Source organism: Bombina bombina, chromosome 7 (assembly GCF_027579735.1).
Source record: "Bombina bombina isolate aBomBom1 chromosome 7, aBomBom1.pri, whole genome shotgun sequence".
Classification (NCBI taxonomy): Eukaryota; Metazoa; Chordata; class Amphibia; order Anura; family Bombinatoridae; genus Bombina; species Bombina bombina.
Genome location: NC_069505.1, coordinates 269,140,677 through 269,160,079, shown reverse-complemented (window position 1 = coordinate 269,160,079; position 19,403 = coordinate 269,140,677). Strand labels below are relative to the sequence as shown.

The 19,403-nt window shown below is 35.8% G+C and overlaps 1 protein-coding gene across 1 annotated transcript in view; it reads left to right on the top strand.

Moving 5' to 3' along the window:
• The window catches only part of CACNA1D (calcium voltage-gated channel subunit alpha1 D), a 764,995-nt gene that overhangs the window by 476,411 nt on the left and 269,181 nt on the right, over positions 1–19,403 (top strand). The window contains 3 exon segments of the mRNA XM_053689359.1: positions 6,518–6,638; positions 10,180–10,294; positions 17,211–17,274. Coding sequence (XP_053545334.1) covers positions 6,518–6,638; positions 10,180–10,294; positions 17,211–17,274 — 300 coding nt within the window.

The window sequence follows — 19,403 nt, the reverse complement described above, 5'->3', positions numbered from 1 at the left end:
TGGTAAGTAAAAGAAGCATCTTTGTAAAGTTTAATGACTTAAAGTGCCCATATTTTTTAAAATTATTTTTAAATTCTAAGCTTTAACTCATTAAACCTTAAAATCACTTGAAATGTCTATTTTTTAAGTCTCCATAGGGGCAGCTAAATTTTAAGAGGCACCTATGCCTCTGTTCATTACAAATATGGCATTGAAGCTGATACTTAATGTGTTATTGGCAGCTAAGGATGGTCTGCTCTGTTTGTTATTTTTAGCCACTAGGTTAAAATCCCTTCTCTATGTAAAAACACTCGCCTAGATTACGAGTTTTGCGTTAGAAGCTGTGCTGTGCTAACGAGCAGTTTATGCTCACCGCTCACTTACAGACAGCGCTGGTAACACCTGCAAAAAAGCAGCGTAAAGCTCCTAACGCAGCCCCATTGATTCCTATGGGGAAACACATTTTATGTCTACACCTAACACCCTAACATGAACCCCGAGTCTAAACACCCCTAATGTTACACTTATTAAACCCTAATCTGCCGCCCCCGACATCGCCGACACCTGCATTATATTATTAACCCCTAATCTGCCGCTCTGGACACCACCGCAACCTACATTATACTTATGAACCCCTAATCTGCCGCCCCCAACATCGCCGACACCTACATTTTATTTATTAATCCCTAATCTGCCGCCCCTATGTCGCCGCAACCTACCTACATTTATTAACCACTAATCTGCCGCCCCCAACATCGCCGACACCTACATTTTATTTATTAACCCCTAATCTGCCGCCCCTATGTCGCCGCAACCTACCTACATTTATTAACCCCTAATCTGCCGCCCCCAATGTCGCCACCACTATAATAAAGTTATTAACCCCTAAACCTAAGTCTAACCCTAACCCTAATACCCCCTAACTTAAATATAATTAAAATAATTCTAAATAAAATTACTACAATTAACTAAATAATTCCTATTTAAAACTAAATACTTACCTATAAAATTAACCCTAAGATAGCTACAATATAACTAATAGTTACATTGTAGCTAGCTTAGGGTTTATTTTTATTTTACAGGCAACTTTGTATTTATTTTAACTAGGTACAATAGTTATTAAATAGTTATTAACTATTTAATAACTACCTAGTTAAAATAAAGACAAATTTACCTGTAAAATAAAACCTAACCTAAGTTACAATTACATCTAACACTATACTACAATTAAATGAATTACCTAACTTAAATACAATTAATTACAATTAAATGAAATTATCTAAAGTACGAAACCCCCCCACTAAATTACAGAAAATAATAAAGAATTTTAAACTAATTACACCTACTCTAATCCCCCTAACAAAATAAAAAAGCCGCCCAAAATAAAAAAGCCCCCTTTAGATAATTTTATTTAATTGTAATTAATTGTATTTAATTTAGGTAATTAATTTAATTATGGTGTAGTGTTAGGTGTAATTGTAACTTAGGTTAGGTTTTATTTTACAGATAAATTTGTCTTTATTTTAACTAGGTAGTTATTAAATAGTTAATAACTATTTAATAACTATTGTACCTAGTTAAAATAAATACAAAGTTGCCTGTAAAATAAAAATAAACCCTAAGCTTATGGTTTATTTTATAGGTAAGTATTTAGTTTTAAATAGGAATAATTTAGTTAATTGTATTAATTTTATTTAGATTTATTGTAATTATATTTAAGTTACAGGGGGTTAGGGTTAGACTTAGGTTTAGGGGTTAATACATTTAATATAGTGGCGGTGGCGTTGGGGGCGGCAGATTAGCGGTTAATAAATGTAGGTAGGTGGCGGCAATGTTAGGGATGGCAGATTAGGGGTTAATAATATTTAACTAGTGTTTGCAATGCGGGAGTGCGGCGGTTTAGGGGTTAATATGTTTATTATAGTGGCGGCAATGTCCGGTTCGGCAGATTAGGGGTTAAAATATTTATTTTAGTGTTTGCGATGTGGGGGGCCTCAGTTTAGGGGTTTATAGGTAGTTTATGGGCGTTAGTGTACTTTTTAGCACTTTAGTTAAGAGTTTTATGCTACGGCGTTGTAGTGTAAAACTCTTAACTACTGACTTTAAAATGTGGTACCAGGCTTGACAGGAGAGGGTCTACCGCTCACTTTTGGTCAGACTCGTAATACCGGCGCTATGCAAGTCCCATTGAAAATATAGGATACGCAATTGACGTAATTGGATTTGCGGTATTTCCGAGTTAGCCAAAAAAGTGAGCAGTACACCTGTACCTGCAAGACTCGTAATACCAGCGGGCGTTAAAAAGCAGCGTTAGGACCTATTAACGCTGCTTTTTAACCCTAATGCACAACTCGTAATCTAGACCACTGTTTTGTGTGTGCTAGTGGCGGTCATAGGAGGTCAGATCTCTACTGTGTTTGTTATGGGCAGTCAAGTAAGTTAAAATAATTGCTTTGTGTGTTACTGGCAGCCAATGGGATAAAATAACTGCTCGGTTGTAAAAAAAAATATATATGGCGGTTTCAATTATTGAACTTAAAGGGACAGTCAACACCAGAATGTTTGCTGTTTTTAAAGATAGATAATCCCTCAATTACCTATTCTCCAGTTTTGCATAACCAACACAGTTATAATACATGTTTTACCTTTGTAATTACCTTGTATCAAAGCCTCTGCAGACTGCCCCCTTTTTTCAGTTCTTTTGACAGACTTGCATTTTAGCCGATCAGTGCTGACTCCTCATTAAATTCACGTGTATGAGCACAATGTTATCTATATGAAACACATGAACTAATGCCCTCTAGTGGTGAAAAACTGTTAAAATGCATTTAGATTAGAGGTGGCCTTCAAGGTCTAAGACATTAGCATATGAACCTCCTAGGTTTAGGTTTCAACTAAGAATGCCAAGAGAACAAAGCAAAATTGTTGATAAAAGTAAAATGGAAAGTTGTTTAAAATTACATGCCCTATTTGAATCATGAAAGTTTTTTTGAACTTGACTGTCCCTTTAAGGTAGAGGTTTGGGGAGGGACCATTGTGTGACCACACCTACCATCTGTCCCAAGTCACCTACAGATCATTCAGTATTTTTGTGGAGGAGAGTTGAGAACCCTAGCTAAGACAAAATTTAAAGGACCATTCAATGCAGTAGAATTGCATAATTACCAAGCTGCATAATAAAAAGACGATGCAATAACACTCTGAAAAACAGTAGATTTTTTTTTCCATGCAAATTTATTTTCTCTCCCATTTTCCGGCCCCCTGTATCATGTGACAGACATCAGCCAATCACAGACTAGCATATGTATACCCTGTAAGCTTGTGCGGTTGCTCAGTAGGATCTTGTTTCCCAGAAAGTGTGAATATAAAAAGGCAGTGCAAAATTTCATAATGAAAGTAAATTGGAAAGTGTCTTAAAACTTCTGCTCTGTCTGAATCAGAAAAGTTTATTTTGACTTGAGTGTCCCTTTAAAGGAACACTGAAGGACACATGGGTTTTGTTGATGGAGTGAATTATAAAGAAACACTGAAGTCAAAAGTTAACCTTCATTATTAAGATAGAGCACACAATTTTAAACAACTTTCCAAATCACTTCCATTATCTAAATGTGCACAATCTTTATATAGGCACAGTTCCTGAGGCCCCAGCTACAACTGAACATGTGTAAGATTCACCGAATATACGTATATTCATTTTTTGATTGGCTTATGGCTGTCACATGATGCAGTGGTAAAGATCTAGCTTTAAAACTTGTCAGGAAGAAATCTACTATTTATTTAAAATTCAAACTAAGTGCTTTTGCACTGTATTTGTATTATGCATTTACTGATTAAGTTATTCTACTTTATTTAGTGGTCCTTTAAACATACCAGCTTGACTTTTTATGACTCTACAGAACTTTATATAACAAAACATAGAAGACAATGGAGGAGCAAGTAGCTCCTTTTATATTTTCTTATTGAGATATGAGTGCCTAATTATGTAAGTGCGAGCGGACATGATCTGATATAGCAGATCATGTCCGCTGCACATCGATAAATGCCGACAGCATATGCTCTCGGCATTTATCATTGCACCAGCAGTTCTTGTGAACTGCTGGTGCAATACCACCCCCTGCAGATTCGCAGCCAATCGGCCGCTAGCAGGGGCTGTCAATCAACCCGATTGTATTCGATCGGGTTGATCTCTGTTGATTTCTGTCCGCCGCCTCAGAGCAGGGGGACAGGTTATGGAGCAGCGGGCTTTAGACCGCTGCTTCATAACTTCTGTTTCCAGCGAGCCTGAAGGCTCGCCGGAAACACGGGGCATCAAGCTCCGTACGGAGCACGATAAATATGCCCCATAGACATTTTCTGAAGCATGAAATATTAACTAATAACTATTAAACAAAACAGAAAAACTTAACTTTAAGCCACTTAAAATGGTCCAAAAATCTAATTTCTGTATCCCTTAAAGGTATATTTAGCCAATCATTTTCATTGTTTATTTTATAATGTATTTCTGATATTTTTAGAGCAATCTTGTGCCTTTGAGAATCTAAAATAGAAATAGGCAATTGTTTGTGTTTAGTCATTTTATGTAGTGGAACAATGGCCTATTTACAGATACAGGGAAGTTAAAAAAACATTTTATTGTTTAAATTCAACTGAGTGAGAGTCATTTTTGACAACCAAAGAATACAACAACACTTGTTTGTTACTTTTGAGAATAACGTTTTTCTAGCTCAAATTAAAATATTTTTTTTTTTCGAAGATGAACAAGATGAATGGAAATGATTAAAGGAACAGTCTACACCAGAATTTTTATGGTTTTAAAAGATAGTTAATCCCTTTATTACCCATTTCCTTGTTTTGCATAACCAACACAGTACAATTTTACCTCTGTAATTACCTTGTATCTAAGCCTCTGCAAACTAGATATGTGCAATTCATTTCGGATCGATTCGGAAATTCGGCAAATTCGGATCGAACCGAATTTCTGAATAAAAATACTACTGAATTTACCGAATAAATCCAAATTAGTTCGGATTTATTCGGTAAATTCGGATGGCCATGGATTACTCTAGTATTGTACAGTATATTAGGTTATATCACTCTGCTATGGGTTACACCTAATATACAGTACATAATACTAGTCTAATCCCACCTAACACTTATCGAAATTCCGAATTTCCGAACCAAACCGAATCCAGACGAATTTCTTTGAAACCAAATGAATCCGAAACTAATCCGAACCGAATCGATTCAAAATTTTCCGAATTCGAATCGATCCGAACCGAAATTTGAAAAATTCCGAATCGATCCGAACCAAACCGAATTTTTTCACCATGCACATATCTACTGCAAACTGCCCCCTTATTTCAGTTCTTTTGTCAGACTTGCATTTTAGCCAATCAGTGCTGACTCCTAGGTAGCTGCACATGCAGGAGCTCAATGTTGTCTATATGACACACATGAAATAATGCCCTCTAGTGGTGAAAACTGTCAAAATGCATTCATATAAGAGACGACCTTTAAAGTGAAGGTAAACTTTGCAAGGTTCGATCATTTTAAATGTAAATAGCGCTAAAATTAAGGGTACTTTAAGTCATCATTTTTGCTAGTTTTCAATATTTACCTAATTATCACCGTTTTTCCATTCTATTATAATCGTTCGATAATCAGCCCGTTTTTTTTTTTTTTTTTTGCAGTCAGGTCACGTTCTTAGATTATCCAATCATATGTCTGGCCGTTAGGCGGCCGTCATTTGACGTCACTCTATTTCTTGCCTTTGTGCGCATGCGTTGGCTACACTTCCTCTCCCTTCCAAGCCGTGCTCGTTCCAGCTTAGCGCATGTGCAATTCGCCTGCGCTTTAGCTCACAATTGATTTTAGTCACGCAGGCGCAATTAGACAGTACGGCATGATGTGCGCATGCGCAAGTTGATTGTCAATCGAGAACGCGCTTTTCCAGTACGTATAGAGCGAGTGGGACCGCTCTGTACGTAATACACTGAGAAACCAGGAACTAAATGGAGGGAGGAGCTAGGAGCGGCTGAGAACAGAGATAAAAACTCTTTATTTTACATTTATATATATACCAAAATGTTTAAAACACTTAGCGATCTTGATATATAGTACATTATTAACATAATACAGCTGTCAATAATGGAAAACTTTACCTTCACTTTAAGGTCTAAGAAATTAGCATATCAACCTCCTAGGTTTGGCTTTCAACTAAGAATACAAAGCGAACAAAGCAAAATTGGTGATAAAAGTAAATTGGAAAGTTGTTTAAAATTTCATGCCCTAGCCGAATCATGAAAGTTTATTTTGGACTAGACTGTCACTTAATTAAAATACTAGCTAAATGTTGTTAAAATATTATTTGCTAACACACAAAAAAAACACACATAAAAGAATATTAAACTTGCTTTCTTTTACTCACAAATAAATATGCATATACATATATATGACAAATAATTCTAATTTCTTTGTGTTCTGACTTATTTCCAAGTGCTAAAGAAATATTGAAATAAAATAACTTCTTTTCATTTAGATTTTAACCGGAGAGGACTGGAATGCGGTTATGTATGATGGTATCATGGCATATGGCGGCCCCTCTTCATCTGGAATGATTGTTTGTGTATATTTCATCATACTTTTTATCTGTGGTAATTGTATCCTTTCTGGTGATATTTTTACTGAATTAAACATTTTTGAAGGTGGTTGACTTATGGAAAGGACTTCTAATAGAATTAGGAAGGATAAATACCCTAAGGGCAGGGGTCAAGTAGAAACAAAACGCAATAGAGTTCCTACACTATTTTTGCAGGAGGAACTAAGTTCCCTCTGGACAGAGAACAGAAACACTTCAGTAAACACTGCTGATGCTGGTGGAAGGAGCTAAAGCACAGTCTGGTTAGAGGGATAGTTAGATCCTCTAGTAATGGGCAGTCACACTTCCTATAATACACAAAATGAAAGCCTATCAGTAGTCCTGCTGTGTGATCACCCCCAATGTGTAACACATGGTGCTTACATTTCTGTGTATCTTGCTCTGTGGTTATTTAATTACCCTCAGCAAAAATAGGACTATTGCACTTTAAGTGGGTGAGACTCTGTAAAAGAGGAGGATTCTCAGGCCCAAAGGCAACCATTCAACCCTTCATTGGATTTACTTTTAATAACTGAAGTTTATAGATTATATACATATAAATACAGTGTGTTTGTGTGTGTATATATATATATATATATATATATATATATATATAAACAATATTAACTGTAAGGGGGTTGGAAGTCTAGGTGAGTTCCCACACTTTTTTTTGTAGGACTTGACCCCTGCCTAAGGGAAAGTAATAATGTGTGGATATACATAACGCTATCCTAGGAATTAATTAAATGGACACTAATCCTAAAAAATTTCTTTCATAATTCAGGTAGAGAATACAAATTTTTAAAAAAATTCCAATTTACTTCTATTATCTAATTTGCTTCATTCTTTAAATATCCTTTGTTGCCGAAATAGCAATGCACATGGGTGAGCCAATCACACAAGGCATCTATGTGCAGCAACCAATCAGTAGCTACTGAGCCTATCTCGATATGCGTTTTTAGCAAAGTATATCAAGAGAATGAAGCAAAGTAGATAATAGAAGTAAATTAGAAAGTTGTTTAAAACGGCATGCTCTTTCTAAATCACAAAAGAAATAATGTTGGTTTCATGTCCCTTTAAGCTTATATTTAACCCTTTGAGTGCTAATGACGGCTCTGAGCCGTCACAGAGTTTCTCACTCTGGTGCTAATGACAGCTCAGAGCCGTCATGAGCACTCTCCCACCTTGAGGGAGATCTGGGGGCTTCTAACTGCTCCTACCCATGCTTCACGTGATGTGCGGTGACGTCACGCGCAATGACGTGAGGATGTCACCGCGCAACTTTATTTATACTTAAAAATGTTAAGTATAGGAGGAGGGGGCATGCTACTTACTAGCCTGTATCTCAGGCATCTAAGCAGCTACAGACCCCCAAGACCCCCTGTTGGAAAGGTAATCGCCTAACCTTTCCAACAGTGTAAGTTATGGGGGACTGTAAAAAAAAACAAAGTTTAATTATTTTTTTTCAAAAATTAAAAAAATTAAAAAACCCTTAGAAAATATTAGCACCCTGGGGGGGAAAGTGCTTAGCACTCAAAGGGTTAAGAAGGAAATATTGACGTACCCAATGGTCCTTCTCGTTATTATCTGCTATCAAAATTTATATCTTTAAGAATTCAGTCTGATATTAGTAATTAATTACGTCTTTAACGACTAGGGATGTCTTTCTGTGGCTGTTGATTTGGTCTTCATGTTACAGCATCCCTGATTGGCTCAGGGGACTGTGGGGGTGTGTCGTAGACTGAGGATTGGCCTCCTAAACACACAGTAGCACTGGCGGTTATGAGAAACCCAGGCTGCAAAGCACACAGATCTTTAGTCCATCTGAATACGTATACATGTTAATGTGGCCCTTAAAGCCCTGGATCATGTGATGTATATATGTTCTAATTGTCTTTAACCAGTTAAAGGGACAGTAAACACTTTGAAATGGTAATATAAAATGATAAATCGTATGTATAAAAAAAAAGTCTGAAATATGCTTTCATTATTTCTTTTGTCCCCTTTTCCTGCAATTCCATTCTGAAATTGTACGCATTTTAGTTCCTGTTAGAAATGGAAGTGCAGAACACTGTTATATTCCACACAGCCATTGGCTGCACACTCTAGTGACCTAGAACTGTCCCTAATTGGCCACAGCAGAGAAGGTAACCTAAGTTACAACATGGCAGCTCCATTAGTTTTATAGACACTAAAACTTTACACTTATTTTGTCACTATTTAAACAACTAATGAAACTAAAAAATACATCTACATGTTATTCTCAGACTAATCTTTTCTGTGAATGCCAGAATTTGTTTAGCGTTTAATGCCCCTTTAAGCAATAAAGGTATGTAGACAAACTAGCAAGTGTTAAGTGAGAATGCTTAGCCATACAATTTCACTACTTTTTTTGTAGGGTCATTTGGTCCACATATTGTAAAGCTTTTGATGTGGCACCTCAAGGACGGACTTTAAATACATGATGAGCAGACAAACAGTTAGGGTCCACACCAAGGGACAGTAAAATCATATTTAAACTTACATGACTCATACAGAGCATGCACAACTTTCTAATTTATCTTACTAATAAAGGGAAAGCAAAATATGAGCTAATTAAATACAAAGGCATTACTTTTGGTACGGTGTGCCTTCAAACTGCATCTTTTCAAAAAGAACATAATGTCAACTCTGTTAAAGGGACATGAAACCCAAAAATTTCTTTCATGATAAAGATAGAACATACAATTTTGATCAACTTCCCAATATACTTATATTATCTAATCTTCTTAGTTCTGTTGGTATCCTTTGTTGATAAGCATACCTCGGTAGACTCAGGACCTGGGAGCTAGATGCTGATTGGTGGTGGCATATATATTATATATGTATGTGTGTGTGTGTATATATATATATATATATATATATATATATATATACTGTATATATATATATATATATATATATATATATATATATATATATACACACACAGTTATGGCCAAAAATATTGGCACCCCTGCATTTATGTCTGATAATGCACCACTTCGCACAGAAAATTGTTGCAATTACAAATGTTTAGCCATTCTTGTGTTTATTTCTTTTGTTTGCATTGGTATAACACAAAACAGTGGAGAGAAAAAAAGCCAAATCTGACACATTCCACGCAAAACTCCAAAAATGGACTTGACAAAATTATTTGTATCCTCAATTTAATATTTGATAGCACACCCCTTGGAAAAAAATAACTGAAATCAATCACTTCCTGTAACTATCAAGGAGTTTCTTACACCTCTCTACTGGAATTTGGACCACTGTTCTTTTGCCAACTGCTCCAGGTCTCTCAGATTGGAAGGGTTCTTTTTCCCAACTGCTGTTTTGAGATCTCTCCACAGGTGCTCTATGGGATTTGGGTTTAATGTCCCTTTAATGGGGTTTATGATGCCAGAGAACGTAACTGATATTTATAAAATATAAATAAATACAATGATAATGTGGGAATCAGACAATAATGTCAAAAACAACTTCCATATTCTTAACCGGTCAAAGTTCTTGAAACATTTTCTCCTTAAAACCTATCAAATTAGATATCTTGTTAAATGTGTTCTTGGCCATCGCAGTGGATAATTTAGCAGACGCTGAGAGTTTAAACACTGCTCAAAAGGAGGCGGCTGAGGAAAAAGAGAAAAAGAAAAGTGCAAGGTAAGCTTAGAAAAATAAAAATGTGTATTGAATGATTTACTGTGACTGTATCAATGACATTTTGCTAATAATATCTTGCTCTTACATAGTTTATGTACCAAACATAGGTCCCTATCCCTACCCACCAGAATTCCTGTGCAAAAACATTGTACGGTAGCTCAAGAGATTTTAGCTTCATTTTCTAAGCCATTACAATCCATTAGAAGAGCCAGCTTTTGCATTTGTAAAAAATATAGCAGCACAATCTAGTTAAAGGAACATGAAAGTCACATTTTGATGAGTCAGAGCATGCAATTTATGAGACAGTTCAATTTACTTCTTTTATCAAATTGACTATCTTGGTACCGGGAGCTAGCTGGAGATTGTCATCTTATTATTGGTTCACCAGATGTGTTAAACTAGCTCTCTTTAGTGCATTGCTGATTTGGGAAGTAAGTTTTTTTAAAGGGACACTGTACCCAAATTTTTTCTTTTGTGATTCAGATAGAGCATGACATTTTAAGCAACTTTCTAATTTATTCCTATTATCAAATGTTCTTTATGCTCTTGGTATCTTTATTTGAAATGCAAGAATGTAAGTTTAGATGCCGGCCCATTTTTGGTGAACAACCTAGGTTGTCCTTGCTGATTGGTGGATAAATTCATCCACCAATCAAAAACTGCTGTCCAGAGTGCTGAACCAAGAAAAAAGCTTAGATGCCTTCTTTTTCATATAAAGATAGCAAGAGAAAGAAGAAACATTGATAATAGGAGTATATCATGAAAGAAAATTTTTGGGTTCAGTGTCCCTTTAAGTGAAAACAATCCAAAATGGATTCAGCTGCTAAAAGTCCACTGCAGCAAATTAGTTTTCTGTATCAAATCTTGGAATCCAACCCAAACTGACACATACAATGACCCTTTCACACCTCTTAAGGTTACAGAACAGTTCTTTTGAATCAACCCCTTTGTACAGTGTGTAAAGGAAATACTCAACCTTTGTAATCTGAATCCATGCGGATATTTGGTAAAAAAATACAAATGCCATTTGTATATAGGCATGATGAGTATATTGGCATGTTTGCTCCTTGACACAATATTTTAAAAATATATTCCAGTTTGGGGAGATATACTTGGGAAATCAAGAAGAACACTACATGTTTGTATTAGATGGAAGTGGCTGAAACTAATCTCATCTTTTAAAGATGGATTTTAACAGTTCTCACACTGTAAAACATGAAATTGCTTCATTGCAACAATGTGGCCCCAAATTGTTGTGCTTACAGGACTGCGCCTTCATGACCCGAGCTTTCAAACGGGATCACTGTTTCATCACAACTGGGATTTCATTACTTTAGAGTATAATTACCTTTTTACCCACTCCAGTCTGACCTTAGGCCTCTACATTCAACAGAGATCACCAGTATGAAAGTAACCAGCCACCTTGCAGTTTATCTTATCTTTCTAGATGTCTCAGGTGTCTTTGATAAACCTAGTTTTTTTATTACTTGAATTGCCTTTATGATACATTATTCTCATGGTTTTCTTTCTAAATGTCTATTTATTTGATGCTTCCTTCTCTAATACCATCCCTTCTCTTTGCTATCCAGTGTGCCCTCACAGTTCCTATAGACCGCAAAGGAAAGACACCACACACCCGCCAACTTTAGCCCCCAAAAACTGCCTGGTGCAGTAATTTTATTAAAAAATAAAAATGCTACAATTTTTATGTTTTAATAAAATACACACCACTGTATTTTTGGGGCATTTGGGGCACATTTATAAAAAACAATCAGAGATCTGATCTCTGGTTAATTTTATAAGCGCTAATTGCTGCTGCGAGCTTGCGGTATCAATAACCTGCCACTTGCTGGGTATTTATTGCAAATTTGACCGTTAGCGCTCCACTTGTAATCTGGCCCTTTATATTATCTTTTCATACAGTTTAATATCCCTTTAAAGTGGAAAAAAGTTTACATTACAATTTCCCTTTTAGTAATACACACAGATATTAGTATGTAAATATGAAATCCATATGTAGTATAATAAAATTCCATAAAACAGGTTAAGATATCCTAATATGGCTAATTAATTTAAAATAGTTTGCATAAAAAAATTGTTTAAAAATTGCTGGCAAGTATTTTAAAATAATTAAAAAAAATAAGCAAAATGAATTACATAGCTAAACTGCTTGGAGCAGCTTACTCCACCCCCCTTATCAGTGTTTAGACACAGGCATTGTATTTCAACTGAGTTTGCAGCTTCTAGGCATGCTCCAGCAGATAATCCCAATGTACTTTTGCATTTTACCAAAAGAGCAATAAACATAGATACAGCCATAAAAGGAATTGTGTGGGGGGAGTTAGAGCTTTACAATTCAGAAACTAAAAAGAAAGGGTTAAAGGCGAGGCACTGCAGTATAAATTTGCAGGTAAAATAATTAAAGTACATATTGTTATATTTTGTCTCTATCCCAACTTGTTTTATGTCCCTTTAATAAAACCTCACTGTACTGAAGAAGCTCTGCTCTTACACAATGTATACTTTAATCTCTAGTACACTGACACTGGGAGGGGCACTGGGTCACGCTGTGACCTAGAAATACCGAAACGACTGCTGAGCACTATCTCTGTGACCTTGGACAGATTACTATATCTCTCAGCATCAGGTAGACGCATTAGGGTTGTAATCCCATTGGCGGGTCTATTTCTTAGTGCTTTGTTCTGATGCTGGACAGTATTGCTGTGCCTTGTAATAACTGCAGAGATTAAAAACAAGTGTAATTAATCTGATTTTATTTTGCTTTCATCACCGATCCTTGCGGAGTAGGTGCTGTGCGTAATCTTCCCTTTAAAACATTTTTTATAAGTAAACTAAATAAATGTCATTTTTATACTTGTACTCAGTCTCATCTGTCTTCATATTGCTAACTGCTCAGTTCAAAGCAGGTCATAAAGACATTCGGAAGTATAGTAAAGACTCGAATATTCCTCCTAAATGTGACATATAACTGGTTGGATAACTCCATGGCGGGATAAGTAAAAATGATGTATAATGTGAAAATGAGTTAAAGGTACATTAAAGAAATATGAAACCCAAACATAAGACAAAGCATACAATTTTAAAAAAGTATTCCGCTTTACATCTATTATGAAATTTGCTTTGTTCTCACAATATTCTTTGTTGAAGAGATACCTAGGTAGGCACCTGGACCACTACATGTCAGGAAATAGTGCTGCCCTCTAGTGCTTTTGCAAATGAATAACATTCTTTCAAAACTGCTGCCTTATAGTGCTCCAGAAATGGGCCGGCTCCTAAGCATACGCCCTGCTTTTCAACAAAAGATATCAAGAGAACAAAGAAAAAATAATAATAGAAGTAAATTAGAAAGTTGTTTAAAATTGCATGCTCTGATTCATGAAAGAAAATTTTGGGTTTCATATCCCTCTACTATGTTTTTTTTTTCTCTTGTACCTTCAGCTGTTTTTAAAGCCGTTCTCTTATTTTAATCCTACAGTGACACATAATAAAATAACTTTGCCCTACACTTTCAGTATTTATTTTTACCTCATTCTTGTAATCTAACCCTAGAAGAGAGTTTTCCCAATTCTGAGGACAGGAGGTGAACCATGAAGACGTCACAAGTTAAACCCTGATACATATCTTCTCTAATCGGCCTCAGCAAAGATTATCAGATAAGAAACTGCAAAACAATATTTGCTAACAAAATGACTGTGGCCAGTGACTGGCTGTGACAAGTCATGATTGGCTTCTCCAAATAAGCAAAGTGGTTGGTGGAATTCGGCTGTTGAAAAACTGTTACAGTAAACAGCTTGTTAATGCAATAAAAGAATTTTCACACTCGTATGTTAAACTATTGAAAGACAGCATAAAAATCCCTTTACACTCATTATCACAAAAATACCACCCATTACGCATTTCCTGCATCTGTATTCAACACTCCCAAAATTAAGGATGGTGACGGAGCCACAGCTGAGCAGACACGTTGTCCTAGATTCAATGTAACCCGTTCATGAAATCAATATCTCATAGATAAAATCACCTCAACGAGATTTGTACCAACTCCATTGTCACAGGCTTGAGTTTTAGATCACTCTCTATTATGATCAGTACAGCTGCATCTGTCTCATAACCCTTCTCATATGAGACTTATTTCACATAAGAAAAACACTATTAGCCAGAATGTGCTCTTCTTGTGTGTCTCCCATGTTAAATACCACCTAGGTCCTTATCTTTGGAGATTCATCTACAGCCTGTAATAAATGACACACAGATTTCCTGGCCAAGAACAGTATACTTCAGCGTCAGGTTGTGGCCAGATACTAAATAATCACACTGAGTCAGAACCAATGGCTGAGAGGCCCAACTTACCACAAACCCTTACTGGGAGACTACATGTTAAATACTGTAACAAAGGAGTTAGGGGTAAGAGAGCAATGGAGACTAAACTCGGTAGCTAAACTCTCTGTAGCACTTTAATCAGCACCTACAAAGCAAAAGAACAAATAAGTACTAAATGCAACTGTAAATCAATAATTCTTAATACCAAAGGAAAATATACCTTGGTAAAGTTTGGTCTCACTATCCAGACGAAAACTAAATTTGCATGGATAACATTAATGCAGATCTGATGAGAGCACAGGTATCAGTGGCAATATGGCTGTATGACACTGGAGATGCAGAAATCAGCAGCCACAGTGTAGGGAAATCCAAATACAGAAAACAGACTGCAAAGTCGCTATGTTTAGGTAAGAACTCAGAGAATACAAAGTCAGACAATGTAGACAAAATCCACACTAGAAAAACAGTACAAAATCAGATGCAGAATCCAAAAGGCAAGCTGAAGTCAATTAACAAAAGTCAGTCCAACAAAAGGGATTAAACAAAAGTCAGGGGAAGCCAAAACAAACCAGAAAATCCAAATAATAAATTGCCAGAGTAAAAGGTAGCTAACACAGTCAATACCCAATCAGCAACATGCTGCTAACAAATAGTTTATAAGGACTACTATAATTAAAGGGACATGAAAGTCACATTTTTTCTTTAGAACATACAATTTTAAACAACTTTCTAGTTTACTTCTTTTAACAAATTTGCTTAATTCTCCTGGTATCATTTCTTGAAGGTGCAGCATTGCTCTACTGGTTTCTAACTGAAGACATGGGTGAGCCAATGACAATCAGTATATATATGCAGCCACCAATCAGCAGCTAGAACCTAGGTTCTTTGCTGCTCCTGAGCTTTCCTAGATAAACCTTTCAGCAAAGGATAACAAGAGAAGGAAGTAAATTAAATAATATAAATATAATGGAAAATTGTTTAAAATTGTGTGCTCTGTCTAAATCATGATTGTCTAATTATGACGTTACTGTACCTTTAAGGCCTAATTGATCTTCTAGGTCTCCATAAATGTACAGATGTACAGCATGCCTTACTACAGCAGGAACATTAATCACTCTTTAACAAATGTCTGTTATGACACAGCCTCATCTCAGTCTGAAACTGGAACTGCCCCCCCTAAGGCTTATTCACTCACCAAGTCTCTCCCCGCTGCCCTGTGGAACAACTCCTGAGTTTGACCTTTTCAAACACAAAGAAAACAGTGATTTATTCACTTTTATCCCTTGGCTAAAGTAGCAGAATCAAAATTGCCCTGATTGCAGACATCCCAAGTCTCCCTGAAGTTCAGGGAGTCTCCCTGATTGTAATAGCGGCTCCCTTATGCCAGCAAATGGAATGCAATCTCCCTGAAACTCAAAGTACCATGATCCAATGTGGTCCAAATCCGGAAAAGTGTTTCTTTAAGGAATGCCTTTAGTTGCTGGGACGTTATAGAACCCTTAAAGCATGCATCAGTAACCAAAATGCCCCCCCCCCCAATTCTAATGAAATAAAAACACAAATACTACCTTATTTACTGCATGCAATTAAACTTCGTATTCTAAAATATTTGAGCATTCAACAAGCGTGCGATCACTGGAAAATAGGTTTGTTGTATGTGATTGTGCAATAAAGCTACTTTTTTTATGTGACTTTAGTGGTAAGCTACTTTAATGACAAATCTCTGTCTTATTTAGGGTTTCAAGGTGTCCAATATATAACTGGGAGGGGGGGTAGCGGCACAGTAGCGGGTGAAGCCACCTCCCTGAAATTAATTTTTGCAGGTTGGGATGTCTGTGATTGTCACTTGGCTATTTCTACTACCCTAGTTTTGATGAATATTGAAAATGAATCCGTCTCACCTACCATCCATTTTTTTGCTAAGAATTTCAGAAACAAAATCCTATTCCTAACCTGTGAATCTTAATTATAACACTACACCTCTGTTTTACAACATGTCAGTAAATACTTTTCTAATCACTTTCCCCTGTCTTGCCAGGTCATAAACTTCCTTCATTATCTCTAACAACTCATGCCTTTTATGCACATGGCCTTTAGAAGAAAAAAAATATTTCATGATTTAGAAAGGATATCCAAAGAATGAAGCCAATTAGATAAAAGAAGTAAATTAAAATTTTGTTTAAAATTATATTCTTTATTTGAATCATGAAAGAAAAAAATTGGGGTTCATGTCACTTTAAATATTCAAAACAAACTTGTTCTCATCTGGCCGTACCCTTTCCTGAAATAATGATCTCTTTTATAGCTATTAGTCTCTCTGCAGGACATAGATGTTGATAACGTCCAGGGCCCAAACTGTAGTTTCCTTTTTTTTTTTCTGGTTGGATCAACCTGGAGAGTCTGAAAGTTTTTTTTTTGTTACTACTCATGGACCTAGGCAAGAGTGAATCTGATTAAATTATATTATTTATCCGTCAATAAATTTTTTTACCCTGTTTATAATATTTATAATTATAAAATGCTGGTTTATTGTTGACATTTCTAAATAATTTTACTTATATATGTTTTTTTAAAGGAAAGAGAGTCTGGAAAACAAAGAATGCGAAAAAGGAAACAATGACCGTAAGAAAGAATCTAAGGTAAAGCCATAAAGTATGGTAATGAACATTTCACCTGTTAATCTGTTTTTTTATCAATTCCTATCTATCTATCTATCTATCTATCTATCTAGCTATCATCTATCTATCTATCTATCTATCTATCATATATCTCTATCTATCTATCTATCTATCATCTATCTATCTATCTATCTATCTATCTATCTATCTATCTATCATATATCTCTATCTATCTATCTAGCTATCATCTATCTATCTATCTATCTATCTATCATATATCTCTATCTATCTATCATATATCTATCCATCTATCTATCTATCATCTATCTATCTATCTATCTATCTATCTATCTATCTATCTATCTATCTATCTATCTATCTATCTATCTATCTATCTATCTATCTATCTATCTATCCATCTATCTATCTATTTATCTATCTATCATCTATCTATCTTTCTATCTATCTCTATCTATTTATCTATCCATCTATCATCTATCTATCTATCTAATATCTCTATCTATCTATCTATCTGTCTGTCTGTCTGTCTGTCTGTCTGTCTATCTAATATCTCTATCTAATATCTCTATCTATCTAATATCTCTAGCTTTCTAATATCTCTATCTATCTAATATCTCTATCTATCTATCTAATATATCTATATATCTATTTATCATATATCCATCCATCTATCTATCTATCTATCTATCATATATATCTATCTATCAATCAATCAATAAATCAATCAATCAATCAATCAATATCTCTATCTATCTGTCTGTCTGTCTGTCTGTCTGCCTGTCTGTCTGTCTAATATCTCTATCTATCTATCTATCTATCTAATATCTCTATCTTTCTAATATCTCTATCTAATATCTCTATCTATCTATCTATCTATCTATCTATCTATCTATCTATCAATCTATCTATCTAATATCTCTATCTATCTATTTATCTATCTATCTATCTATCTATCTATCTATCTAATATCTATATCTATCTATCTATCTATCTATCTATCTAATATCTCTATCTATCTATCTATATATCTATCTATCTGACTGTCTGTCTGTCTGTCTAATATCTCTATCTATCTATCTATCTATCTAATATCTATATCTTTCTAATATCTCTATCTATCTAATATATCTATCTATCTATCATATATCTCTATCCATCCACCCATCTATCTCTCTCTTCTCTTCCTCTTCTCTCTCTCTCTTCTCTCTCTCTTCTCTACCTCTTCTCTACCTCTTCTCTCTCTCTCTTCTCTACCTCTACTCTCTCTCTCTATTCTCTCCCTCTTCTCTCTCTCTTCTCTCTCTCTCTCTCTCTCTCTCTCTATCTTCTCTCCCTCTTCTCTCTCTTCTCTCTATCGTCTCTCCCTCTTCTCTCCCTCTTCTCTCCCTCTTCTCTCTCTCTTCTCTCTCTCTCTCTTCTCTCCCTCTTCTCTCTCTTCTCTCTATCTCTTCTCTCCCTCTTCTCTCTCTCTTCTCTCCCTCTTCTCTCTCTCTTCTCTCTCTCTCTCTTCTCTCCCTCTTCTCTCTCTTCTCTCTCTCTTCTCTCTCTCTCTCTTCTCTCCCTCTTCTCTCTCTTCTCTCTCTCTTCTCTCCCTCTTCTCTCTCTCTTCTCTCTCTCTTCTCTTCTCTCTCTCTTCTCTCTATCTCTTCTCTCCCTCTTCTCTCTCTCTCTCCCTATTCTCTCTCTCTTCTCTCCCTCTTCTCTCTCTCTCCCTATTCTCTCTCTCTTCTCTCTCTATTCTCTCTCTTCTCTCTCTCTCATCTCTCTCTCTCTCATCTCTCTCTCTTCTCTCTCTCTTCTCTACCTCTACTCTCTCTCTCTCTTCTCTCTCTCTCGCTTTTCTCTCTCTCTCTCTCTCTCTCTCTCTCTCTCTCTCTCTCTCTCTCTCTCTCTCTCTATCTTCTCTCTCTTCTCTCTCTTCTCTCTCATAATAATATACTTTTATAGGGGTGGAAAACTCTATCTCATCACACCATATTGTTGAAGTATCACCCAATTAGGATTGTCACATTGTCAGGGATTCATTTATAATTCCATATACTGTATTCTTCTCTTTCCCATCTTTTATAAAATACCCGCCCAGCTTCTAAAATTATAAAACACACAGGCACACACACACACACACACAC